At 52.1% G+C, this 27,248-nt stretch overlaps 2 protein-coding genes across 6 annotated transcripts in view; both read left to right on the top strand.

Moving 5' to 3' along the window:
* Window positions 1-1,821: 1,821 nt before the first annotated feature.
* EEF1A2 (eukaryotic translation elongation factor 1 alpha 2) lies at window positions 1,822-14,702 on the top strand. Its single transcript, XM_005146794.2, has 8 exons — window positions 1,822-2,123; window positions 3,387-3,597; window positions 7,127-7,306; window positions 8,134-8,430; window positions 11,769-11,919; window positions 12,852-13,108; window positions 13,186-13,420; window positions 14,351-14,702. Exons 2-8 carry the CDS (start codon window positions 3,454-3,456, stop codon window positions 14,476-14,478), a joined length of 1,392 nt encoding a protein of 463 aa, XP_005146851.1. The 5' UTR covers window positions 1,822-2,123; window positions 3,387-3,453; the 3' UTR covers window positions 14,479-14,702.
* A 10,738-nt stretch (window positions 14,703-25,440) lies between these two features.
* The window catches only part of KCNQ2 (potassium voltage-gated channel subfamily Q member 2), a 61,579-nt gene continuing 59,771 nt past the window's right edge, over window positions 25,441-27,248 (top strand). For all 5 annotated transcript variants that reach the window (XM_034066808.1, XM_034066809.1, XM_034066807.1 and 2 more), the window contains exon 1: window positions 25,441-25,736. In XM_034066808.1, the coding sequence (XP_033922699.1) occupies window positions 25,441-25,736 (296 nt within the window). The remainder of the gene's footprint in view (window positions 25,737-27,248) is intronic.

The raw sequence follows: 27,248 nt of genomic DNA, 5'->3' as shown, positions 1-27,248 counted from the left end.
GTGGAACCCATTTCTCTGGGCACACCACTGTGGCTTTAAGCTTCTTGGAGGCTGGGAATAAAGTGGCTTAACAGAGCCAGGATTAGCCAGGTCTGTCAGCCCCCTCTGCTACTCGTGTCCATACTATTTATAGTCCCGTGGGCCATCAGGCTCTGTTTCATTGTACAAGTAAAGCGCTGCCCGTTTCTCTTATCCCTGCCTGGGAAAAGGGTGAGAGTTCACATTCCCTTTGCTGCAGAGAGGAGAGCTCCATCACATGCTCACATAGCTCAAACACGGAGGGATCTGGGATTTACTCCATCTCCACTAAGGCTGAAGCCTTCATTAGCAAATGCAGCCCTGCTGAGGGCAGTTCCCAGGCTGCTTAAAGCTCTTGTATAAAAACAGGGCATTATTTCTTGGCAAAGCACTGAAATAGGGATAGAAAGAGTAAGGGATTCCTATACCCATCCCTCCTCTGTGTTACTGCATTGGTGTTCATCCCTAACACATGCAGACCTGGGGTAACACCATTGCTCCTATCCCAACACAAGGCTGGGACAATCCCTTCAAGTTCTTAAAGCCTTCCTCTTGGAAGTTTGTTTTTCCTGGCACTCAGTGCCTTCATGTTGCACAAGGGATGCTGCATAGAAGGAAAAGATATCTTTCCTAAAGTCTCCTTTTAAGTGTTAATGAGAGGTCAGTGGCATTTACATGTGTCAGTTTTTAACCCTTGGATTATGAAGGTAAGTCCCTTCATAAGAGCACCTGAGAGTACCTGATGGAGCTGTTGTATTCACTGGGAGGATGTGCCATAAAATTGCATAGCTTGATGCAGAATTAGCTTTCTCCTGACCTATATTTTGGGACACAGAAGATTTTGCATTATCCTTGTGATTGTGCAGCTGACACTGGGATAAATACTCTGACCACTATGTGTCATCTGGTTTTATGCAAAGAAAGTCTCATGGTATTACTGAAGGAGATTGCTTATGGTTTCCTGGTCCTCCAAGGCCTTGAAGCCCATTAAATTAGATGCTGTTAATAAACCTTGAGCCTTGAGCAGCCAATATATGTGTTGCAAGTGTGTTTGCCCTGAACACTATGCAGGAACCCCCCCTCTCCTCACAGTGCATGTGGGAAACCAGCCCTTTTGCACCACTGGTCCTAGGGGGGCAGAGCAAGGGCTGGGTACTTGGTGGTCCTGGGCCCCCATCCAATCCCAGCCCTATCCCTTCACCCCCAGGCTGCCAAAGGGGGTCCAGGCCCCACTTGGCCTCCATCTGTGCCGCTACCCCAGACCAGCATTTCCATCATCTCTCCTGTCTTCTAAAAAGACCTTCTTTCCATCTCCCTCTATTCCTCCATCTTTCTCTCATCCCTGTATCTTCAATCTCTTCATCACTCCCTCTCATACCTTCCTCTCCCATCTCTCTCATCTCTCCATCTTTGAGCCTTCCACCTTCCTTCCATTCCTCTATCTTCCATCCTGCTATCTCCCTCTGACCTCTGTCTTCCATCCTTTGATCTTCCCATCCCTCCATCTTCTACCCCTCTGTCTCTTCCCCACTTCTAAATTTCTCTCATCCCTACAGTTTTTTTCCCATCCCTCCATCTCTCTCCATCCCTTTATCTCCCATCCTTCAACCTCCTTCTCATCCTTCTCCATCTTCCTATCTTTATCACCCATCCCTCCATTTTCCCCATCCCTCCATCTTCTTCCCATCCCTTTACCACCTCTCCTTCCACCTTCTTTCCACCCCTCCATTTCCCACCCCTCCATTTCTCCTTCTGTTTTTCCCATCCCTCCATCCCCCCCCTTCTATCTCCCCCCACCTATATCATTTCTCCCATCCCTCCATCTTCCTCCATCCCTTTATCCCCCATCCTTCCACCTCCTTCCCATCCCTCTACCTTCCCTCCCATCCCCATCCTCCGTCTCTCTCTCCGCCTCACCCCGCTCCCTCCTCCTCCTCCTCCCCCCGGCGCGCCTCCTCCTCCTCCTCCCCCGCCCGGTACCGCATTGCCGTAGTGCGGGGGGGCCGCTGCATTGCGCTGCCGCCGTCAATAGGTGGGCCCCTCCCGGGGAGATAAAGCCGCCGGAGCCCAAGCTGGCAGCCTCTGCCGCCCCGACCGCCGCTCCGGTAAGAGCTCCGGGCCCCCGGCTGGGATCGGGCCGCTCCGCACCAATGGGGGGGATTGGGTATTGATGGGGGGGGGTCCCTGCCCCAGGGTGTTCGGTGCGCATCCCCCCTATGTGCTATATGGGGTGTGGGTACCCCCGGGTAGGGAGGGAGAGGATGGGGCTGAGCCGTTCCTTCATCCCGCAGGTGCCTCTTCCCGCAGGTGGGAATTGCCCTGCTCCCCCCGCCCTTGGGGGGGAGGAGGAGGAAAACAACAACAATAACAGGGTAAAATAAAACCCCTCTTCCCAATGCGATCCCATAACTCCCATCCTGGGTGCTGGGATGTGCTCGGGGCAGAGGGACCCGCACCCGGGTGCGGGCATCCCTGCGGAGCTGCAGAATGGCCAGATCCGGACGGGAGCCGCTCAAGGGCAGCGCAGGGACGGAGCTCTCGCTGCCCAGGGAGGCTCCTCGCAGCGGGGTATCATTGCCCGCATGACTGAATCGCCGCTAGAGCAGCAAACTCCTCCTGACCTCCTTTAGTTTTATGGGCTGATTCGTGAAATGGGATTTGATTACACATCAAATGGAAGCTCCCGATCCCGTCGGCTTTGCGCAGCAGCCGCAGAGCCATGGGAACGTGGGGAGATGCCACAGCAGCTCCTTGGATTTGTGTTTTCATCCTTTTCCCTCTGTTTCATCCTGATTCATGGCAGAAAAACATAACACCCCGCCCCCCCCCCCCCCCAACCCATTGCGGGCTCAGCCCTGCTCTGGGGACCAGGCGAGGGCTATTTTTGTCCATCCCATTTTGCAGTCACCATGTTGTCACCCGAACCGTGCATGGGTTGGGAATGGTGAGGGCAGCTCATAGGGCCGGGCACCCACAGCTCCTCCCAGGGGTACCTACAACATGGAGGAGATGCCCTGGGGTTTGGAAAGACCGAGAAGGCAGCAGTAGCAGCCAAAGGAAGGTTTTCCAGGGAGGAAGGGCACCTTCGAGGCACCGATGACGTAGCCCTGGGGGTCTCCATGGAGGGCAGGACGTTGACAGAAGAGGCATCTTGCTGAGACTTGGAGGATGTGCACAGTGGCCAGAAATAGCCCTCCTGGCTCCATCCCAGCACGGGCAGAGCTGCCAGACAAGGCTGGGCACCCCCAGCTGGGATGGGGCACATGGTCCAGCGGGAAGGTGGGGAGATGGGAGGAGAGCTGCCCTCAATGGGTTGGGAAGGGGCTGTCATAGGGGCTGTTCTGATGTGCCTGCCTCTTCCCCTGCAGCCTCCCAAACCCCACAACTGCATTCCCATCGCCGCCTGCCCCAGCCAGCCCCACGTAGCCCAGCAGCATGGGGAAGGAGAAGACGCACATCAACATCGTCGTCATTGGGCATGTGGACTCTGGGAAATCCACCACCACCGGGCACCTCATCTACAAATGCGGGGGCATTGACAAAAGGACCATTGAGAAATTCGAGAAGGAAGCTGCTGAGGTGAGGAGCCCATCCTGCAGCATTCCCCCCATCCCACAGCCCCATCCGCAGGGATGCTCCACACTGACACCCCAAATAGGCCCCTTTTCCCCGTTTTCCTGGTGCTGCCCTTCTCGTACCTTCTCTTTCTCCCTTTGTTCCCATCTATTTTTCTCCCTCTGCACCCCTGGGTCTTCCTGACTTCTCTGGCCTTGGGAAAATAGGGCATTTGGGTGCTTGCCACCCTCTTCTCCAGAGCTGGGATACTCCATGCTGCAGGCTGGTAATGAGGGCATGGACATGGTGAAGTCTGCGAGATGGGTTAGGAAACCGGTGGTCATCAATAGGGTTCTGGAAGAGCCACGAACCAGGGCATGAAATTCCTTCTAAATATTGCCCATAAGGAGGAAAACCGGATAATCCCTCATTGCCTAGTGCAGAGCTCTCTGAATCTCGCTCTGAAGCATCCCCTGCCAGTGCCTGCTGGGCACAAGGTCCTGCATCAGCTGGACCACTCCTTTGATCCAGTTTAAAAGCCCCATTCCCATTTTCCTCAGGCAGAGGGGCTGACTTGTAGCCGGATTGGTAGCCTTTAATACAGAAGAGCTGGCATGAAGCAGGAGCATTTAAATCAAGTTCTTTTGTTTAATGGTGGCATTTATAGCCATTTAATAGTGGATACTGCCACTCATAAAGCACAACCCAATGCCTGTAATGTGGCAAACACAGAGATTAAAGAGGAAGAAATAATGTTGGGAATCCAAACGTGAACTGGAAGCTCTTGGAAATTAATGATGGTAAATTCTAGAGAGGTGGGTGAGCCGGGAAGAGCCCGGCTGTTATTGATAGGGCAGATCCGCTCTCTCCGAAGATGGCTTGTCGTCATCATTCCAGGAACCTTTAATGCAGATATCCCTCCATGTTTTTCCTGGATAAGATCCCACATTCGCATGGAAAAGAGGAGGTTTATAGAGCTGCCAACCTTATTTAAGCCTTTTAGTGTTTGTCTTAACCCTTTAAATCTGCTGATAGCATCGGAGCTAAACCCCCATTTTCCTGCCTCACTGCCAGCCCTTTCCCTCAGCCTTTAAGCAAAGATCTTCCTCCTACAAAATGACCCTTCTCTTCCCTATTCCAAAATGATCCCCCATAGATTCCCCCTCCCTTTACCTATAGATGGGGTATGGCTTGATGAGGTTATTGTGGATGCGATTGCAGCTATTTTAATGGAACAGACACTTCCACTGACTTGCCGGAATATGCGGGGACTGGGAGCTGCTATTAATAGCCTATTGACTGAGCTTTCCGACTCCATTTTCTGGTGCAGGGCTGGGGAAGGGTTTTCTTCCATTAGGTGGCATTCATAGGAAATGGAAGCCTGCCTGCACCCAAAAAGCCAGCAAAAAACCCCAGGGGTTGATAGGAGGGTTTATATATAAAAGAGAAAGGATTTTTCCTCTTGTCTTTTGCCTCCAAGGTAATGGGATCTCCCAAAGACTATGCAAAACTAAAGGACGAGATCCGTGTTTGTGGTCTCCAACTAGAAAGCTGTCCCTGTGCTGGGGTTCAGGCAAGGAAAAGCAGGCTGTTTCTGGCCCTGAACAGGGAAGGTATTGTGCAAAGCTAGATAATACCCTGGGTTTTGCAACAACAGCTCTGGGTAACTGAATATACCCCGTGAAAGGAGGGGAACAGTTTGCTAAATAAAGGATCTCATTTGTCTTCAAGGTCTGTGCGATGCCCAGTTTGGGGTGGGGGTTTCACATGATGAGAGGCTGTTTGTGTGTGGATGTGATCCCTGTGATCAGGTGCTGATTCCTGCTCTGTTCCTATGGGAGAGATGGGGGGTTCTGCTCTGTGCCTCAGTTTCCCCAGGCAGAAGGGAAGGAATAGGCTGCTGATGGGTGGGAGGCTGTGGGATTGAGCTCCTGCCCAAGATCTACCTATTCTAAAGCACAAAATCCTTGGTGCATCTCCACCTTTTCCAGCGATAAATGAGCACGCTTGAATGACCCCCTCCCTTTTTCCCTTATCAAGAGATGGATTTGATGTGCATGCTGGAAAGGGTTAACCCCCAAGCTCCTGCTCTTCCAGAGGATGCTTAGGAGCAGGGCTTTGATTCTGGATTTTTCCATGCCTGGATTGCCCTTCCTGCAGGCTCCAGAGCTCCCAGCTGCCCATCAGAGATGGGGCATCACCCTCTTGACTGGCATTCCATGCAAGGAGGAGGAGGTTTGCTCCTGCCGTGAGGATTTTGCTGGTAATCCTCCATAGCAAGCTGCAAAGTCATCGCAGCGCTCGGCTCTTACGTAAACCAGGCAGCACCATTAACTGAGCACGTTAATTCCTGGTGCTGAATTACGTGGATGTGGGGCTGGAATGTTGGAGCCAGGGGCTTGGGGTGGGTAGGATGGGTAGGGAGGTGATGATGCTGCATTAGGTTTCTCAGTGAGGATCATAGCCGAAGCTGCCCGCAATGGGGAAGCGCTTCCCTCTGGAGCAGTGATTTATAATTGGCCAGGATGCATTGATCCTCCAGAAGGAGCTGTGGCTGCAGAGGACACTGGGATGGGTGGGTGGGAGTGGGGTACTGCAGCTCTGTCCTTGCACAGTGCTGGGAGCCCATGAAATCATCTGCAAATGACCTAAATTCCATTTTCCATCTTAAAAGAGCCCCTTGCATCCGAGGCCAAGAGCTGATGGTTGATGCCCATTAATCCTTTGCTTCAGCCAGGCTCCCCAGACTGCCCCAGCACACAGCATGGTCACCAAGGGGGGGTCTTATCCTGCCTCATCTCCATGTTGACAGCATCCCAGCTCAGACTGAGAGCATCACTCCGATGCTGGGGGGGATTCCACCTCTCCATGATGTCAAAGAGCACTGACCCAAAGGTGAATGCGCATCAGAAGCAAGGCTGTGGTTTTACCAAGGAATGTGCTTTATCACAGGATGGATTTACTGTAGCTAATCTCACCCAGCAGGGTTTTATGCATTACAATGTTGGCTGAGGTTTTGGCCATTTGGCAATGACAGTTGGTCTGGCGTGTGAATTTGCACACCCTGTGTGGCAAGAATCAGTCCCGGTTCTGTTCTGCTCATAGCAACCATCTCGCATTTTAATTTCCTTTTAACCCCTTCTCCTCCTCCATGCTACCAGTTCTAGGCTCATCCATGCAGCAATTCCCTTACCCATAAAGCAGCTGCCTCCCAGCATCAGTTAAGAGATTAAAATACAATTAGAAGCTTCCATCACTGCTGTAGAGTTCTGTAGCATCATTTCCCAGCAGCAGTGCAGGACCATGGAGGAGACCTCATGGGTCACTGGCTCCAGATCTTGCCCATCAAGTCCCATTCAGATTCACTTCACAGCTCTTCTGGTTGAGAAACACATTGAGAATCCCATCTCCTGTATCTGTTAGTAAATGGATCACGGCTGCCATTGAACATAGGGAATTATGCCTTCAATGTCTGCAATGTGACCCTCTGCCTACATGAGCCTGGGATATGGGCTTGGGTTTTCTTACTGGTTCTTGCCTTCATGTTGGCCAGATGGGGAAGGGGTCCTTCAAATACGCCTGGGTGCTGGACAAGCTGAAGGCCGAGCGTGAGCGTGGCATCACCATTGACATCTCGCTGTGGAAGTTCGAGACCACCAAGTACTACATCACCATCATTGATGCTCCTGGCCACAGGGACTTCATCAAGAACATGATCACCGGCACCTCCCAGGTGAGGAATGGTGGCCAGGAGATGGGGGGATGCTGGAAATGGGAAGCTGACAAGCCTAGGGTCAAGTAGGTGCTGTTGGAGTCCTTTTGGAGGAGGTGGGAATGAATACAGCCTCTCTGGTGGGTGGGATGCTGTGATCTACAGGCTTTTGTGTAAGGATACCTCCACATTACTTTAGCCAACAAAACTTCCAACAATCCATTAGGATTTATTGGCTAAAGGAAACTCTATGGATCTTTTCACCTTCCTTTTACTTGAAACATCTGTTTTTGTCCCATGAGCCACATCATGTTGCCAAACTCAATGGTCTACCTATCCAGAGCAGGGTAATTTCCCCTCACCACACTGCAGAACATTCTTGCATCTCCCAGTCATTGATGGGTGCTGGATGAGCCCCATTGCGTGCCCAGTAAGATCCCCATTGCAATGTCAGTTGACTTTCTGTCAGACCCAGGCATGTTCTGCTATGGGCTCTGGGTACAGAAGTATTCTGGGTTGCCATGGTTGGAGTCTCACCCATCACCCAGGGAGATTATATGCAAGACTTCAGTAGTTATAGATAAGGCCTTGTCCGAGCATCTCTGCATGATCAAGATGAGGTCCTGGTTAGAGTGATGCACTCTGATTTCCAACCCACATTGCAAACCCATGCCTGGTGGGCAAGTCTGATGTAGCAGCTAGGTCAGTTTTGAGGCAGATCTGCAGGGTTATGGGTAGCAACTGGTGGGAAGTTGGTCCAAGCCATTGAGTAGGAGTCATCAGTGACTTCCTCACCAGGAGCATCATTCTCTGGGAGCAGAAGCCATTCATTAGCTCTCTCCTCCCAGGCTGACTGCGCTGTCCTGATCGTCGCTGCCGGTGTGGGTGAGTTTGAAGCTGGTATCTCCAAGAACGGGCAGACCCGTGAGCACGCTCTGCTGGCCTACACCCTGGGGGTGAAGCAGCTCATCGTGGGCATCAACAAGATGGATTCCACGGAGCCCCCATACAGTGAGAAGCGCTACGATGAGATCGTCAAGGAGGTCAGCGCCTACATCAAGAAGATCGGCTACAACCCAGCCACAGTTCCCTTCGTGCCCATCTCGGGCTGGCATGGAGACAACATGCTGGAGCCTTCTCCCAATGTAAGTGTGTGTTGGGTTAGACTTCTCCCCCGTATCCAGAGTACCCTCATCCAGGTTGAAGCTGACCTCCATGCTCTGAAAACCCAGGCATGTTTCGTGTACCCATCATGGTGATGGCCCATGTTGCCAGCATAGATGTGTTTGTCACGTAGCTCTGATTGCACCAAGCTGGGATGAATGGGTCACACTGATTGCTGTACCATGGCCAGACACCCCAGCAGCTAAACATGAACATCTTCAGGAGATGATCCCCATGGCTCTGCCTCTGGGATGTGATTTGAATGTTTCACATCATCAGACCCATGGTAACATTAGAACCATCCGCAGCAATTGTCACTCTCAGCAGGAATGTTGTGTGTGGTTTTAGGACATTGTTTTCTGAGGGAAAGAACATGATGTGGTCACAGGCTTGGAATGGCTCCCATCACACAGCAAAGCTCTGTCATGTTGGGGTTTGGGTACCCTTTCCCATTGGAGCTATACACCACTGCAATGGCTGCACCTCCAGCTCCAGTGCTGACATCTCACTTCTTAAGATGGCTTTTTCTTGAGGAGGTACCAGGTTCCCCATGCCAAACCCACGGTTTCCTGGAGCATCCATTTGGTGCTGCTCCTTGTCCAGTCCATTTATACAGTGATGGGGCTGGTGGGGATACAAAAGCAGGGTGGGCCCTTTCCATTATTTCATATGATGGCAGAGAAGAAAGAAGAGACTAGAACCCCATAGAGATTAGAAGCCCTTAGAGAAGGATGTGGGGTTCTCAGTGACAGGCTGCCAATAACATTTGTGACTCAGACACTGGTTCTTTGGAGGAAAAGCTACCCCAGCTTTAGTCTCCTAAGAAATAATGGGCTGGAAAGTTGTGGCCAGAGGAAGGTCCCTGCTCCCTTACTGCTTTCTGGGTGACCTTGAAGTTGCTTCGACCAGGAATCCTTAGCAATCTCTTGTGAAGCTAATGGGAAATTTGATGCTTAAGGGGAATTCAGGGCTTCACTTATGGATTATGGGTCAAGGCCCTATGACAAGGCACAGAGGCAATGTATGTGTAGAGCAGTGATTGAGGGAGGTCAGGGATCATGAGCCTATGCTAGAGTGCTGCAATGTAAACTCACACTGTCCTGGGAAGGGCAGCTCGCTTGGGGCTGCTTGGAAGGAAGGGATTTTTGGGGTGCTTGGGAGATTCCTGTTCCCTGCGGATAAAGGTCAGCCAAGGCCATGCCAAACCCAGCCACATAGCTCCGGGGTGCCTCAAATCAGACAGGCTCCAAATGTCAGCAGCTGCTGGGCCGGGAAGATGATCCCAAACAGCACTATTAATAGAGGGGAGGCACAGAACAGGATGGGGCTCAGTGGTCTCCTTCCTCTCGGAGCATGTCCTTAATGCGATGCACTGCCCAGGAGAAGGCAGGAGCTGAAATAACTCAGCCCTTTGCTTGTGTGTCCATCAGGGGACTGATCAGAAAGTGGGGATTAGAGCTGTGACGTCCCTACAGCTCCCATCACCTCCGGGTTGAGGGGGATGTGGTGGTACGTCAGGCTGGAGCCAGCTCTGCGTGGGACACTCCAGCCCACGTCCCTGCTGCACATCAGCCTAAGGCCAACTGCACAGAATGGTGCCTGGGCTGCAACAGCATCAATGAGTCACATTTGGGGCTTTTTGGGGAATGGGATTTTATGGGAAGCAGTTTGCTGGTGGTGCAGCTGACAGAACACGGCCGTTTGATGGGGTTTGGGAGACTTTCATCCCATGGGATGCTGCAACCCAAATGCACCTGATCTGCAGTGCGAAGGAGTGTGGTAGCTGGGAGTGATGCCTTGATGCTAGGGTGGGTGTGTTGGGATGTTCATGGGGTGGGTAAAATCAGAGAAGGGCAATTGCTCTGTAAAATGCACTTGGGGTGCAAGTGAGTTGGAGCTGAGCTGTTATTTGTGGGAGCCTGAGCCTGCAGTTTATCCTGACTGGCTGCAGGGTTTGGTCAGATCCTGCTTTTGCCATAAGAGCGGTGAAATAGGAATTGCTCTTTGGGAATCAGATCTGGGGAATGGATAGGAAAGGTTTCACTTGGGTGGCCCTTGGAGGCATCACAAAGCAGGTTTTGCAGGTGCTTGTCAATCTGGGGCCATGCAGAGGTTTCCCAGGGTAGATTTGGCCCCAGGATGTGTCCAAGTGTGAATTTATCTGATTCTTGAGTTATCAGAAGTTTCCTGGATAAAGCACTGAAAGGAAAGGAAGCTGACCTGGACATGCTTGATGCAGGCTGAATTCCATGGCTAGACCTGCATCTTTTCCTTGGTCCTTCCCAAAAGCAATGCGGATTGAAGGATAGGAAACCATCTTTGGCATAGCCGTGTTCTCTGGCTGTGAAACCAGGGGCACTCTGGGGGTCCTGTTCTTGTTTAACCCCTTACCCCAACCCCATCACACTGTGCTACTGGTGTTGGCACCTAAGGAAAAGGCCACATCCATAACTTGTGTGATGGAGCTGCAAATGGGCATTGTTTTACATCTGAGTGGGAAAATGCTGTCTAATCCTCCCTGTGCAGAGGCAGGGGAACGACCTTGCTTTTGCTGATCCCTGTTTCTTGTATTGGGATACAACAGAGACTGTTCAGACCCAGGACTGAATCTGTCTTGCTGGCAAGCCCCAGGTGTTGCTACAGCTTCCAGATGTGCAGCATCATCCCAAGAAAGCACTGTGGTTCCCTGCATCAAACCATGGCCTCTGCTGAGCACATTTCCATACCTCTCTGCCTCTTTTCTGGCCACTTTTAGCTTCAAGGGTCCAATTTAGAGCAGGAGCAGAGAGCATCTGTGCTAAATGACCCTGCTCCTCTACAGCCTTGGTGCAGGTTTCCAGCATCCTCCCAAGCCAGGGTTTGAAATCCAAAGTCTGGAAGGGTGATGGCAGGAGGGAATAGGGAGAAGCATCTGTCTGGGGCTTGCCTTGAAGAAACTTCATTCCCAGGTCTGAAGCTTGGCAGCTTTGTAAGTGGGACTTGGCTGGAGACCCTGTAGTCCCTATGGTGGAGGCATCACTGCTGGAGAGCAGGATCCAGGCAGCTGGCACAGCACCATGGGTTGGTGTTGGAAAAGGGGGCTCTGGGTTTAGTTTTAACCAATTCCATCCTTTTTCTCTTGTTAATGGATGTTTTGCATGTTGCTGAAAGGGGGCAAATAGAACAGAAGTGTTCAAGGCCAGGTTGGATGGAGCTTGGAGTAATCTGCTCTAGTGGAAGATGTCCCTGCCCATGACAGAGGACTGGAACTGGATGAGCTTAAAGGTCCCTTCATCCCAAACCAGCCTGGGATCCTATGGTGTTGCTCCTCTGTTTGCAGATGCCTTGGTTCAAAGGCTGGAAGGTGGAGCGCAAGGAAGGCAATGCCAGTGGGGTGTCCCTCTTGGAGGCCCTGGACACCATCCTGCCCCCAACCCGCCCCACAGATAAACCCCTGCGTCTGCCCCTCCAGGATGTCTACAAGATTGGAGGTGAGCAAAAGCCTTGCTTTAACCGGAGTCTTCATCCCATGGGAACTTAGGAATGACATTTCCAGGTATTGGGAAACTGGAGGGATTGAGCTCTTCAAACTCTTCTGGGTAGAAGGGTGGCTGGTGCATGATGGCTTGGCCACAGTCTGCCATTGCTTCCCAAATGCTGGTGTCCATCATCAGCACCTCCATGTGCTGAGCTGGAAGCCAGTGCCAGCCATGCAGGGAGCACAGAGGCCAGCTCATCTGCCTGTCCCTCTGGAGCAGTGATGGGGACACTCTTCTGAGCTATAAATACCCCATGAGCTCTCTGCCCTGCTGACTGCCTGGCACAGCCGTTTCCAGCCCTTTTCCACACTTTTCCAAGGACATGTGCGCTACAGAAACCAGGCAGGGATTGAACATGGGTCAACATAGGGTTTAACTCTCTTTTTAACACAGTATTCTGCTTGCAGTGGAGAGAAAAGGTGGTGAGAAGGTCTGTGTCCTCCTCTAGCTCAGCTGGGACAAAGAGAGATGGTTTCACTGTGAGGCAGGTCCTTAGAGAACACTATGGGAAGATGGGAGGTAGCAGCATCAGGGTGATTGTAGAGGAGCAGACTGGTCCATCCAACTCCTCAACCTCTTTTCAAGGAGGAGATGCCACTAATACAATGGAAGAGCTTTCAGGACACATGCATTGCTCAGGGCCTTCTGATGATGGTGTTACTCATTTTTTTATGAAACATTGGGTAGAAAGGATGGACTTTAGGTATTTTTGATGGACTTTAGGTATTTTTGAAGACCCTAATGTTGATCTTGCAGCTAAAAACTGGGGGGTTTGGGAACAAGAAGCAAACATGATGAAAAGCACTGGAGATACCTCACTTTTACTGGTCCAGGGGTATTCCAAGCATCTTCCATCTTGCTCTGCTCTATCTTTGTCTCTGAAGGTATTGGCACAGTCCCCGTGGGCCGAGTGGAGACCGGCATCCTGCGGCCCGGCATGGTGGTGACCTTCGCGCCCGTGAACATCACCACCGAGGTGAAGTCGGTGGAGATGCACCACGAGGCCCTGAGCGAGGCTCTGCCTGGGGACAACGTTGGCTTCAACGTGAAGAACGTCTCCGTCAAGGACATCCGCCGCGGGAACGTGTGTGGGGACAGCAAATCGGACCCCCCGCAAGAGGCAGCGCAGTTCACATCTCAGGTTAGCACAGCTCTATGTGTGCTTCAGCCCTGTCCCCCTTGCTCCCAGCCTTGTCCTGACACCCTTCTGCCCCCCAGGTGATCATCCTGAACCACCCTGGCCAGATCAGCGCCGGGTACTCGCCCGTCATTGACTGCCACACTGCTCACATCGCCTGCAAGTTCGCTGAGCTGAAGGAGAAGATCGACCGGCGCTCGGGCAAGAAGCTGGAGGATAACCCCAAGTCCCTGAAATCGGGTGATGCGGCCATTGTGGAGATGATTCCCGGCAAGCCCATGTGTGTGGAGAGCTTCTCCCAGTACCCACCCCTTGGTAAGGGAATGGCTCTTTGGAGGTGTCCTGTGGAGGAGGATGAAGGGTTTGTGGGTGTAGAGCTCACACCAGATGTGCTGAGACTTCCCTAGTTACAATGGGGATGGAGCTGAGGAGGTTTTGGTGCTCCCCTGTGATCTAGGGGTGCAAAACTGATGTATGAACAGGGGGATGGGACAGGCTCTGTGCTGAGCTGGGTTTCTGAAGGCAAGGCTGGGATTTTCCCTCTGGGAGCAACAGGACCTTTCATAGAGTAGTTATGGTTGGAAAGGACCTTAAGATCATCCAGTTCCAACCCCCTTGCCATGGGCAGGGACACCTCACACTAAACCATATCACCCAAGGCTTCATCCAACCTTTCTTCAAGGTTATAAAACCCTGATCGTTTCTGAATGCAAAACCATTTTCCAGCTTCCACATCTCTGCCCTAAACCACAACTGGTCAGGGAAAAAAGAGTGAAGTCTGCTCAGAGAAGTCCTCTCCTAATGCAGGAAGGTGCTTGGATGATGTTGCACATCTGGAAGCTTTAGCAAAGGCAGGAAGGGTTGGGGCTGTTCAGCCTGGAAAAGAGAACTTGAATGGGGATGTCAGAGCAGCTTCTGATATTTGAAGGGGACTAAAAAGATGCTGGACAGGGACTCTTCATCAGGGACTGTAGCAATAGGACAAGGGGTGATGGGTTCAAATGGAAACAGGGGAAGTTCAGACTGGAGATAAGGAAGAAGCTCTTCCCTGTGAGGGTGCTGAGACGCTGGCACAGGGTGCCCAGAGAAGCTGTGGCTGCCCCATCCCTGGCAGTGCTCAAGGCCAGGTTGGACACAGGGGCTTGAGCAGCTGCTCCAGTGGCAGGGGTTGGAACTGGATGAGCTTTAAGGTCCCTTCCAACCCAAACCACTCTATGATGCTATGTCCCCTCTCTCCTCCCCAAGGCCGCTTCGCTGTCCGTGACATGCGGCAGACCGTGGCTGTGGGAGTCATCAAGAACGTGGAGAAGAAGAGCGGTGGGGCCGGGAAAGTCACCAAGTCTGCCCAGAAGGCCCAGAAGGCTGGAAAATGAATCGTGGGCTCCCAGTGCATCGCGCAGAAACCATCCCTGACACCAGGACGCTGCCACCGTCTCCCCCGGGCGCACGTGTGCACATCAGCTTGTAAGAGTTTATATGTCAACGACTGGATGCTCACCATTAAGGTCCAGTGGAAATTCTTTAAAAGGAAAAGCATGTTCCAGCGTTTGTGAGGCTTCATGTTAATTTTACCAATAAAACTGGTACAACATCCACAGTGGAAAAAAAAACCCAATAATCCCCCCCCCTTTTCCCCCAAAAGAACCCTCAAACCAAACCAACCAACCCAAAAGGTGTTGAGCTCTGTGTGTGCGTCTGTCATTGAGAGGGGATGGGTTTAGTGGGGCTTATGTGCCAATCCCACTTAGAGTAGAAGGTGAGGATGGGCACAGGAAGGGCTGGGATGCAAATGAAAAGGAAGGAAGAGAACTGAGCACCCATATTCCCAGTGGCACCAAGACAGGTCTCTCGCCCTGACCCATGGAGGTATCTGGGCTGATTCCCCCAGCCTAGAGTAGGGGATGCTCTTACAGCAGTTCTGATGCTCTCCTTCACCTGCTCAACCCTCTAATATCAATTATCAAGGCCTTCATAATACCTTTTTCCATGCAAAAGAAGCTTAAGTTACCTCCTAAAGTTATGCATTTAGAGAAAGGAAACCTCATACCCATCCTCATGGAAGGGCTAGAGCATTCCCTTTGTGTTCTATAATACCCCATCATTTTGGGAGAAGTAGCCAAAGCTGCCTTCTCTCTACACCCTTCCTCACCATCCATGATGGATCCCCTGAGCCCTTTCCAAACACCACAACAGGAAGGGTTCTCCCTGACTGAAGCCATGTGCTGGAGCCCAGATGTGACTCAGGACTCCCAAGAAACCCCAAAACTCATGGTCTTCACCCAGAATGGTGTATTGGTTCCCATTGCAAGCGTGCAGCCCTGGGTGAGGTGTGCACCTCTCCCTGCTCTCCTTACTGGCACCTGTCCCAGTCCAAAGGGTTACGGCTGCCAAGTGGCTGGGACTGACCAAATGCAATAGGAGCTGTGAGGGGGGAAAGGGTGGAAGAGGGATGTGGTACAGCAGGGCAGGGAGATGGAGGGAGGAAGTGTGATGATGCTGCTCCCACCCTGCGTGCTGGAGCATCCTGAGGCTGTCTGTGCTTGTGACCTTGCTTTTAGAAGCCACAGTGCTGGGAGTGGATGCCCATGGAACCATGGCATCATGCATCTTCCCAGGAGAGCTCCATAGCGCAAGTAGCATCACTGTTTTGTTGCAGGAGCCCTTAATGATCCTTATTAGCACCTGATGCTCTGCAGCACTAAGTGCCCCCAGGCAGAGCCTCAAGGAGCATTCAACAAGCTCAACTACAGAGAGCACTGCAGGAAGTCACCCACTGCTGCCCACTCCCCCATCCCCATCCCTATCCCATGTCCTGGTTTGACAGCAGAGGGACATGTACCAGCTTACCAAGCCACATTCCCCAAAGCTCTGTGCACAGGCCACTGAGGCTTTCCACCTCTTTCCACATTCCCAGCATCAACCACCTTCTTCCTAAGCAATTGATTTGATGCCCAAGGTCTTTGCAATATTTGGGCTCAATGAAGTGCCATGTTCTTGGCATGCCACAAATCGAAAGGGACCTGGGGATCCCTACAGGCACAGCACAGCTGCAGGAGAAGGCTGGCTTCCCACTGATAGTTTAATCTCATTTTCCAGCTCTTCCTGCATTTTCTAGCTCCCAAAGGATTGTTATCCTTGAGCCAGTGCAGCAGATTTGTGCCCTTCCTGGGTACTTCCAAGCAGGGCAGGAGAACATCATGTGCATGTTTTATCTCCATCCTTCCAAGCAGCAGGAACAGGAACACCTGTGGGAGCATCCCTCTTACGCTGCTGAGGAACCTCCAGCTCTCTGGTCCCCAATGGGAGCCGGTCCCTGGCACAGCAGGAGTGGGCACAACCTTGGGGTGAGGTGAGGGGTGGAGAAGAGAGGTACAAAGTTTATACTTGGTCCTTTATAACTCAAAAGCAAACCCAGCTCTGACAAAACCACAGCTCCATCTCCATAGAAACCTGCCAGGGGAGCTGGGAAGGATGCTCAGGGAGCAATGCACAAGCAGTGCTGTTATCATTGGTGTAACTGCAGAAGAGGGAAATGGAAACCCCAGAGGATTGAACTCAAACCTGCTGATGGCTCACAGCAGGTCCACGTTTTCAGCTTGATTTCAGTAGGGTAAATACCCCAGGTAATGTGCAGGGTCAGAAAGGAGAGTTAGGGCCTGCAGTGAGATGTCTGCAGCAGCATTTCTTGTTTTGGGAGGTTTGGGGCAAGCTCTGTACAGAGACAGAATGAACAGGAATATTTTGATGTAGACCCATTGCAAATCATGAGGCTCAAATCAGAAAATCAAGGATGCTGAATTGTGGGGCTCTCGAATCAAAGCCAAATGAATCCTGGACCTGCTTCCACCCAAACCTTGGGTCTGAAGACTCATTGTAGAGCTGTGTTTTGCCATTAGATCGATGACCCATCATGTGCAGATCATTGCCTGACCCCATAGGCTTGCAGGCACAGAGGGGATGATGCTTTGCTTGGCACCCATTTTGGGGTTCTACTTCAAGGATAAGCAACCCTCCTTTACCCTGAAGTGGGTCACAGATGGCTTCTGGCAAACCTTGCAGCAAACTCGAGTGGATTCAAGAGCCATCAGCACCATGTGGGAGCAGGTGGGTGCTGCGTGGTCCATGGCAGGTGATATATAGGTGATATATAGGGCAGTGCAGGTGAGATGCATTTTAAAGCACTGATTTCTCCTCCAATTCCCCTCTGTCATGGCCAGGAGAACCAGGACCTCATAGCTGACAACTTGGAGGCATTTTTCCTAGCAGCTTGGTTGCTTTTGGAGGCATTTTCTATCGCTCTCCTCCCTGCAGGTGAGGATGCTCCCTCTCCATAGCAGTCTCAGCGATGCCATCTCGTGGAAATAGGGACAAAGTCCTTCTGGAGCAGCTGCCAAGGAGAGGAAATCCAGTCCCACATCCCACCTCTGCAAAACCTGGTCCTGGCAGGCAGAGCATCCGCAGAGACGCAAAGGGAGCCGCAAAGTTCTTGTTGTCATTTCTGTGGGGACAAGAGCTTGCAAATGTGATTGTGTTACCTGAAACTTAAAGCTTGTGAAGGGGAAAGTTACCAGAGGTTGTGGGAAAGTCAAGAAGCATCAGGGTTGGCTCTGCTGTCCTCCTGCGGATCAGCTGGAGAGGTTGTTTGAGAAACCAGTGGAGCTGGAAGGAAAAGGAAGGAGAGGGATATGCAGTGAATCAGCATCCAGTTTCCAAGAGGCACATCATCTCCACAATGCAAGCACTGGCAACACATTGGAGTTTCCTGATGGAGAAGGAAAGGCCCCACGAATGGGACCATCCACCAAAGCATGAGCAGACTCCTCTGCTTATCCTTAGCCTGGTTCTGGATGCTCTCATGGCACTCACTGGAGAAGGAGCAATGAGTAACTCCTCCTTCCCTACCTCTCCCCCTGTAGCTGTGTGCTGTTAATAATTTAAGGTAGGTTTCCTTCACCCACCGGAGCTGATTGGCCAACTCAGCAGGCACTTGGGATGCTCTGAAACATTTATAAGGCTTTTGCAAGGCTGCAAGTGGAATCCATGCTGCGGATGCTGAGCTGGAGGAATTCGAGCCTCTCGCTGCCCTTCTGCACTTGGAGGCGAGTTACAGCATCAGCTGCAACCCCTGGGCATATCCCTGCATAAACCCAGTGCAGGCAGCACGTTACCAGGCATGCATGGCAGCTTGGGCATGCAAGAAAGCCTTTCCAGTTAAGGATTTCATTTCCCATTGCTCCCTTCATCTGTCATCACTCGCCCAGTGTGTTTTGCTGAACCTTAACCCCACATGGACAGTGAGGTCCTGCCTGTCTCGTGCTGAGTTTGAAGTCTTGATGACACCTGGAGCATCTCAAAAGCATCTGAAAACACAAATGGGGGAAGACTAAATGGAGCTCTCTTGACCTTCTATTCCTTTCCTACTACCTTGGAAGCTGATGCCACTGGCTCCAGGGAGGCCAAGGTACACTCCAGCCCCCTCAACACCAGCATCACCAGAGGACATCACCCAAGTGAGTCCTGCCATCACCTGCTGCTGACGGAGATGCTGAATCATCTATGGCAGAGGTGGAAATGATGCGGATGCAGCCTGAAGTCCATGATTACGTGACCTCAGAAAGTGAGTTCATCACTGACCAACATCTTTCCCTATGGCTGTGTCCCAGCAGCAGCCACTTACCTTCTCCTTGGCCAGTTTTGCAGCACATTTCACCCTGTAAAACCACCCTGCCAGTGGGTAGCTGTCTATCCATCCAGCATGGACATAAATCACTGCTGCTCTGCTCCTCATGTTGCTGCGCTTGGCCTCTGTTCTGGAGCAGACCTGCATGGTGCTGAGCCCCTGGGTCTAAGCAAATGGAGTTGGGGCACTCACACTGACCTGGGGAGGAGTTTTGCTCTCCCTGGGCTTTTCATCCTTGGGATTGGCTTTCTATACACTAAGCAGGAGCAATCAGGAGGGGGGTGAAAGACTGATGGGGGCAGAGAAGAGCCTCAAACCTCTGCATCCCCCCCATTTAGGACTCACATTCTCAGTGGGAGCCTCAGTTGGCAGCCAGGGGAGCACAGAGCAGCAGTGCTGGCCAGGGCGATGCACCATGCCCCATCCTCTTCTTGGCTTGTGCCTTCCCCCAGCACAAAGATATTGCTGATCTGAAGGAGAAACCTGAGCTATAACCCAGCTCAGGCTCCAGCTTCCAGCCAGAACTCCTTGTGGGGTATCATTTAACCATAGCTCCATCAGAGAGGCACTGCAGCATCTTCAAATGATTAATTCCAGCCCATTCACAAACTCTCTTTTGCTACCTGTACATTTAGGGTGGTCTGATCATGCCCAGTGTAAATTATCCCTAATCACAGCTTGCCTGGCACTGTTTCCATGCCTTATATCTGCTTAATGCTTTTGGCAACCCCAACCAGCTGCAGTGAGTGCCTGCCCTGCGAGCACTTAGGAGTGATGAGTCTGGAAGCAGCCAGCCTTTGGGATGGGGAGGAAAGAAAGGGGAATAGGAGAGGATGACAGCCCCATATCACCTCTGCAGGGTGATGATGGTTTGACAGCAGCCACTGGGCAAAGGCTGCTGGTTTCTGAGCCTGTGTTTTGGTATGGAGTGGGGGTACAAAGGGGTTTGTCTCCTGTGACAGCCCCTGCTCACGAATCAGTGTGATGGGAAAGGAAGATCCTCTCTGATGTGTGCCAGCTCCAAGGACACAGCACTTATTTCTTTCCCAGGACAGACCTGAAGGACCATGGTAACAAGTGAGGGCAGCCCGTGCCAGGCAGGAGGTGGCTGTGATTAATGGAGCTGTGCTAGCCTCTGGGATGCTTTGAGCAATTCCCATTGGAGCAATTGCTGGGAAGGAAGTGTGCTGCTGCAGGTCAACGTGCTTTGGTGCTTCAGGACACCTCCTACCATAGATCTCCATGAGGATCAGGGAATGGGAATAGGGAGGGGTGGCTGAAACTGGCCACATCTTGAGGTGGAGCTAAGTCCCTCTTGCAGGGTGGCCTGGGCAGCTGAGCCATTGCCAGCAGCCTGCTCTCAGGCTACAACCACAGCTCTCTTTGAGCATCACCTCCCCTGCTCTGCACACTGGCTGCGTGCACAAGCCAGGACACAGAGATGCTGAATGAGAGGTTTTGCAGGCACAGCCTGAGTGTCCGGATGCCCAGAGGACAGGAACATCCTTTGGAGCAGTGTGAGCAAGACAAAGTTGGGAGAACAAAGCAGGAGCTGCATGAAAATTAGGCTGGGAGTGAGGAATGTCATCCTGCAGACACAGCATCCCCTCACCCCAGCTCAGCCCTGCCTGTCATGTCAAACACTCAGGCACCGAGATGCTTAGCAAAGCCTTGCTGTTAGTCTGGTGGCCCCACATGGGGTCCAAAGGGAGCCCACAAAGAACCAGTCCCATAGCAGCAGAACCAGTTTCCAATGGATTAATGGTTTGAAAAGTCATAGGTGGGTTCTCTGATGTCCGATACAGTTGCGTGCATGCATCAGCAGCTTCCTCAGTGGGGAGATACCAGGGTTTCTGTCCCCTCTCTGATCCCACATCCTCAACTTGTAGCAAGCTGAAATGTCCTCCCTGCATTTAATAAACCAAGATAAACGTTGCCCTTAAGCTCTGCAGTTATTAAAGGTGGGAAGAGAGAGGCAGATGCAGGCACCAGCTTCCCTCAGGACCTGGGGCTAAAGATAAGTAAACCATAAACCCTCTCCCTTCCATGTTCTCTTGATTTCCCAGGGGCCCAGGCTGGAAGAGTGAAGTGAGCCTGCAGCAAACCTCATGGTGCAGAGGAGCTATGAATGTAGTTAGCTTAGGAGTTTCCCTGCATATGACACACTCTGTGCCGTGACAGGAGCTTGGGGACAGCCCCATCTCCTAACCTGCAGTTTGGAACCTGAAACCTGGGTCAAAAGCAACCCCCTTAATTAATCCCAAACCTTAATCCTCCCTCTAGCACCTTTTAAAAGGGAAAAAGTTACATAAAAGACTTAAAAAAGCAGATTTTTATATTTAGAAGGTCTTTTACATCTTTCTTTCAATCATGAAGTTTGGAAGGTGCCTCCCTCCTAACCCAGGACACCTGGGGCCATTTGGAGCCTATTCATTTTAAGTACAGATTAAAGCACAGCTGTGTTCCTCATCTCTCACATAAGAGGTGTCAGGGTTGTTAGCTATTTCAGGATGGGCTTTTTCTTCCTGATGCCAACCTCCAGGCCCTAAATATTCATATAGGTTTCAATTCAGCTTTGCAGTTGGTGGGAGGTGGGTGCTTGAGTGGGAACAAAGCACCTAATGGGCTTTGTGGAGCTGGGTCCCAGCCAGGATGCGGTCATGGTCCTTGGAGGTGTTCTACTGCAGAGCAGAGTCACGCAGAGCTGAGCCCCAAGCTTCTGAGAGGTGGCAAGGCTGGAAGAGCTCCCATGTAAAACCAGGTTAGTTCTATTGCTCTGAAGCTTGGTGTTGTGAAGAGTAAAGCACTGGTATGGGGAAGTTGGAAGAGCTCCCATGGAAAACCAGGTTAGTTTTATTGCTCTGAAGATCTATATTGTGAAGAGCAAAGCCCTGGTTTGGAGAAACTGAAAGGGGGTTACTGATGGGAAGCTTTCCAAGTCAATCCACATCCCTGAGGGTCACCTCAAGGAGCTCATGGTGGCCTAAAGGTGGAGGGACATGGTCCTGGAGCCACCTTGTCTCAAGGAATGAGGTGTAAGGACATAGAGGTGACAGCAATTGGAGTCACCCAAGGATGTGGCTTGTGGTCCTTGTGGGTGCAGGAGGAGGCAGCAAACCAAGAGGGTCAGGAGAAGAAGCAGAAGTAAAGTGCAGAAGCTAAGTGCTCACAAACTGGTGGGGGCAATAGAGTGGATGCTGGTCTTTGTGTGGCCAGAGGGCTTGTTCTCAGCTCTATGGATGCTCTGGGTGTAAATATGTTTAACTCTGCAGAATTCACCCTGAGTTTGCTTTTCCCCCCTTGCTTCTCTTTCCAAGTGCTCAGTTAAGCAGTTCCTCCATAGGAAAAGTTGATATTTAGACTTCAGTAACTTTAATCACTTTTAGAGAGGAGAAACAAACTTACTAGCAGAGAAGGGAATACATGTGTTTTCCATTGGGGTTAATTCAGTGTAACTGGGGGAGATTGCTGAGGGTTCAAACCTTAATGCTGGAGAAGCATCATCTTCCAGGTTGAGTTCCCTGCATGGAGCCAACCTCTCTTGGGTCAGGGCTCTTGGTTTCAAGACCAAACATGGTTTGGTGCACATTGGAGTGAGTCCCTGATAGCCAAGTAATGAATGCACACATCTGATCAATGAATATGGGTTCCTGAGGTCTTTTTACTACTCAGAGAAGAGAAAGAGGATGGGGAGGTGAAGGGTGGCTGAAGCAGAGGAGCGAGATGGGTGAGCAGGAAGATGGGGCTGTTCATGCCTTTTCCACTTGGCAGGTTAGTCTTGCTGGGATGGTGTAACCTCGTGTACAAGGGGGCACAAACCCATCTGCTTTAGGCTTTGAAAACAGCCCTGGGTGAAAGCTGAGAGTGCTAAAACCCAGCCTACGGGGAGCACAGTTCACACAAACCAGCATGGAGGAAGGGCTCTGGTTCAGTGCTTCAAACAGAAATACATCCCTGGAGTCATTCTGCATGCTTCACACCAGTCACTTCTTACTACAGCTCACAAGCTGCCAAGGGACAGAGACTGGACTTGTTGTATCTTAACAGAGCTCGATAGATTTCATCTTACCTTCAGGGTCTAAGCTATCTGCCGTGGTATTTGTGTGTTTAAAACCACCAGTGGTGCTGACAGCATAGATCTGACTCAGTAATTCTGGTTTGTGGAGACATAATGTCCTTGGATGAGATAAAAACACCTTCCCACTATTGCTTTTATACACCTCATTAATCCCCAGGGTGTTGGTGGCTGTGCCTTTTCTTTTGCACCCAGCAGAAGCAGCAACACAAACAGCTTCATCTTTGAAATACCTCCATGGACTACTGCCTGTAGAGAAGGAGATAGAGATGCTCTGAGAACCCGAGGTGAAGACAATGAGGTGGTGAGGTCAGAGTGTGTCTTAATCTGCAATTTAAGGCATTTTAATGGAATCCCAGCCTGGTTTGGGTTGGAAGGGACTTTAAAGCTCCTCCAGCTCCAACCCCTTCCACTGGAGCAGCTGCTCCAAGCCCCTGTGTCCAACCTGGCCTTGAGCACTGCCAGGGATGGGGCAGCCACAGTTTCTCTGGGCACCCTGTGCCAGCACCTCAGCACCCTCACAGGGAACAGCTTCTGCCTAAGAGCTCAGCTCAGTCTCCCCTCGGGCAGGTTCAAGCCATTCCCCTTGGCCTGTCCCTACATCCCTTGTCCCAAGCCCCTCTCCAGGTTTCCTGAATCCCATGAAATCCCATCCCCTTCCTTGTCCCACTCCTGGTTTTTGATGGGCTTGGGGATAGATGATAGGGAAGCTGTGCTGCAGTGTGACACTGTAAATGACCAGCTAATTAGGCAAAGAAGAGTGCAATGAATTGAGATTCCTCTTTAGGGCTCTCAGACTGTTGATAACCCTGAATTTGTTAACTGAAAATTCCTTTCTCTGTTGGTTGTTGCCCTTTTTGTGGAGGGGGAGATTTCCTGCTGCTGGATCTGTATTAATGTGCTTTGTACATCAGCGCCAGGCACGTTTGTAATGGGCTGCCCTATAAACACCCACTGATGATCTTACAAGTGTTCACAAATAAGGAATAGAACGGCCTCTCATTGAATGGAGGAATTTATTCACTGCCACACTTGTGGATCCAGTTTTAACCCAGCTTTAGTTTCCTGCTTGCCTTTGCCTTTCTTCTTCCTTCTCTTTCAGCCATGTGTTGGGGAGAATATGGGTCACAGGAAACACGCTGTCCATAAATATGTAGGGATGCTCCACACTGGCTTTTCCCTTATCATACATGGTAGGATTTGGCAGCATAGCCTCAATGCTTCTCTTGTCCGTTAGCTGTTGGAGCTCTCCTAAGGGGTAAGGAGAGAACCAAGTTGGTTTCCTTTTCTATCTTACAGTTCTTGCTTTTAAATACATCTTGTATATAAAAGAAAATGTATAAACCTATTTAAATGAAACAATTCAGAGCAGCAGGATCGGTTTTCCAGGTGCTGCCCCTCACTAGAGAGGGAACTAAACCACATCCCTTTGTGTGCCTTCTGCAGCCCTGAAACTTGAGGCAGCTATTTTGCTGCTTCCCTCCTAACAACACGGTGGGGAGGTACTTTGTGGTGAAAGAAGCTGCTCATTGGAGCTTGCAAGTTTCTTTGCATACAGAAAGCCTTGTCCTAAAGCCTTGTTTACTTACAACAGAAGCCGCAGTTCACAGCCCATCCATGACTACTTGGGTTTAAGGAATAGAAGATTCACTGCAGTAGGAGCTGGTGGATCTGAATTTGATGTAGTTTGGTTGCAGATCTTCACATTGCATTACAGTTGCCTTTTGCCGTTAAAGATAACTATGTGGGGCAGGTACCTCTGCCTTATCTCAGGCTTCTGCAGCCTGTGAGTCTTGTGAAGGTTTGTCAAGAGGAAATATTCCTTGGGGCAGAAGCCAACCGTGGTTTATGGGGGGGGAGAATGGTAATGCTGGGCCATAACCAATAGGGTGTGTTAAAGAGCTGATCTGGGCCACCACATGTGGGGATGGACTTCCTAAGATGAGAGCTTGGTCTCCCAGGAAGCTTGGTGACCACATCCCAGTGGAGTTTTGGTGCATGAAGTAAGCTGAGTTTGGGCTCCTGAACCTAAAGAGGGCAGGCTGGACCTCAGGGAAGTATGGATGAAGGAAATGGTGTTGCACAAGGGGGTTTGTAGTGAGGTTAAGAGAATCTGATGCCTAAGCGGGAATATGGAGTTGGGGCGTAGGGCACCCCGGCTTGCTGGTAGGAAAAGGTGTCAGACCTTGAGTTTAGAGGGGGATGCTGGAGCTTGCTTTTGGAGGGCGGGTTATGATGCTGGAGCCTGGTTTTGCGGTGGGGATATGGTGCCGGAGCCTGCTGCTTGGGTACATAAGATGCTGGAGCCTGCTTTGAGGGGAATAGGATGCTGAAGCCTCCCCTTTGGGGAGGGATGCAGGAACCTGCGATGCCAGCTCCTGACTCCCAGTGGGCGAGGCCGGATCCCGCTGCCTCTCCGTTGGCCGGGGGGGGGAAGGGGAAGCCAAGGGTTAACGGGGCGGGCTGCGGGCGGGGCGGACCGGGCTGCAGCCGCCTCCTGCGGCTTCGCCTGCGCCGGGCGCGGAGCAGCGGAGGGGAGCGCGGGCGGAGCCCCCCCCCGGCCGCCCCCCGGCCGCCACCATGGTGCAGAAATCCCGCAACGGAGGCGTTTACCCGGGGCCTGCGGCGGAGAAGAAGCTCAAGGTGGGCTTCGTGGGGCTGGACCCGGGCGCTCCGGACTCCAGCCGGGACGGAGCGCTGCTGATCGCCGGCTCCGAGAGCAGCAAGCGGGGCAGCATCCTCAGCAAGCCCCGCTCCGGGGTGTCGGGCAGTGGGAAGCCCCCGAAAAGGAATGCGTTTTACCGCAAGCTGCAGAATTTCCTCTACAATGTGCTGGAGAGACCGCGGGGATGGGCTTTCATTTACCACGCATACGTGTGAGTGAAAGGGTGGGGGGGTTCAAGCCGGCCGGGAGGGGGGGACTCCCGATCCGGTTCGCATCTGCCTCTGCTTTGCCTTTCACAAATGAATGCTGAAGAGGAGGGATGCTGCGGGTGCAGGGAGGGGGTGCTGGGGCTTGATGGGTATGCTGACCGCCCCCCCCAACCGGCGCCCATCCGCTGTATCCCTGGTCCAGGTCCGGTCGGTGCCAAGGATGCACCGGGTGTGGAGGCAATCCGGGGAGAGAGGGATAAGGGAGGTGGATCTTCCGGAGGGATGCAATGCACCGGTCCCCTGCTTCCCCCCACCCGTGCCCGCTCCTGCTTGCGGGGGAAGGGGCTGCTCATGCGGTCGGTGCAGCGGGAGCGATGGGTAGGGACTGTTCCTCCGTCTCGCTTGAAATCACCATAGCAATGCTGCGAGCAGAGGAACAAAAAGCTCTGCTCAGGCACTGTCTCTCCTTCCCTTCCCCCCCACCCCTTTTCCATCGCTCCTTCTCCCCTTTCTCCCCCCTCCAGACCCATTGTGGCTGCTGTGGGGCTGGCGGTGGGGCCGGTGCTGTGGGTCTGCACCGGGGTCTGGAGGTATTCCTTATATCCCCCAGTGGGAAGCGGCTGAATTGGAGATGTGTCTAGAAAGAAATGCTAATCAGCGTCTGGGGCTTCCTGGCCGCGCAGCGATGGAGCGGTAAACAAAGGAGCATCCCGGGGTGCACATTTCCCTTCCACCACCCCGGGTTTGGAAGGCAGAAATGGCCACATCTCGCCCCCCGTTAGGCAGAAGGATGCTCCTCTCCGAAGGCATTGCTGCAGAGGGAGAGCAGATGACTTCCCGTTGTTCGGAGCATTGCAAAGGGAGGGTCAGGATAAATCGCTGTGTTACTGCAACTCCCTTCCCTCTGGGACTTTCCACAGTCCCACCAGGCTCCTCTGCAGGGCTGGGCTCGCTCTGGGGTGCTCCGTCCTTTGGTGTTGAGGGGTTTGTTTTGTCTGTGGGATTCTCACCATGGCCAAGGCCTCTGTCAGCCTCAGCAAGAGGATTTTTGGGGCCTTCTGTGGGTTTTTCCCTCCCCCCATTCTTTTACTGTTCTGCTGTTCTCAGATAAGGTGCTGGGATGTGCTCTCTGGTCCTCAGCCATTTTATACATTGAGGTCTTCCAGAGAGGTGTTGGAGAGGTGGCTGAGTGGAAGGGGGGGATTTGCTGTGCACTGCAGTGAGTTGGGGTCCTTCCTATCATCATAGAATCATGGAATGGTCCCCCATGGAAGGGACCTTAAAGCTCCTCCAGCTCCAACCCCTGCCATGGGCAGGGATCCCTTCCACTGGAGCAGCTGCTCCAAGCCCCTGTGTCCAACCTGGCCTTGAGCACTGCCAGGGATGGGGCAGCCACAGCTTCTCTGGGCACCCTGTGCCAGCGCCTCAGCACCCTCACAGGGAACAGCTTCTGCCTAAGAGCTCAGCTCGGTCTCCCCTTGGGCAGGTTCAAGCCATTCCCTTGTCCTGTCCCT

This window comes from Melopsittacus undulatus, chromosome 10 (assembly GCF_012275295.1).
Source record: "Melopsittacus undulatus isolate bMelUnd1 chromosome 10, bMelUnd1.mat.Z, whole genome shotgun sequence".
Classification (NCBI taxonomy): domain Eukaryota; kingdom Metazoa; phylum Chordata; class Aves; order Psittaciformes; family Psittaculidae; genus Melopsittacus; species Melopsittacus undulatus.
The sequence above is the reverse complement of the archived record's forward strand: the minus strand, read 5'-3'. Positions and strand labels throughout refer to the sequence as shown.

What these genes read in the sequence shown, in the direction of transcription:
- EEF1A2 (XM_005146794.2), top strand. Translation starts at nt 3,454, where the DNA reads ATGGGGAAGGAGAAGACGCACATCAACATCGTCGTCATTGGGCATGTG. An exon ending in TGATCACCGGCACCTCCCAG is followed by an intron (nt 7,307 to 8,133) that starts GTGAGGAATGGT and finishes CTCTCCTCCCAG; the next exon opens with GCTGACTGCGCTGTCCTGAT. An exon ending in TGCTGGAGCCTTCTCCCAAT is followed by an intron (nt 8,431 to 11,768) that starts GTAAGTGTGTGT and finishes CTCTGTTTGCAG; the next exon opens with ATGCCTTGGTTCAAAGGCTG.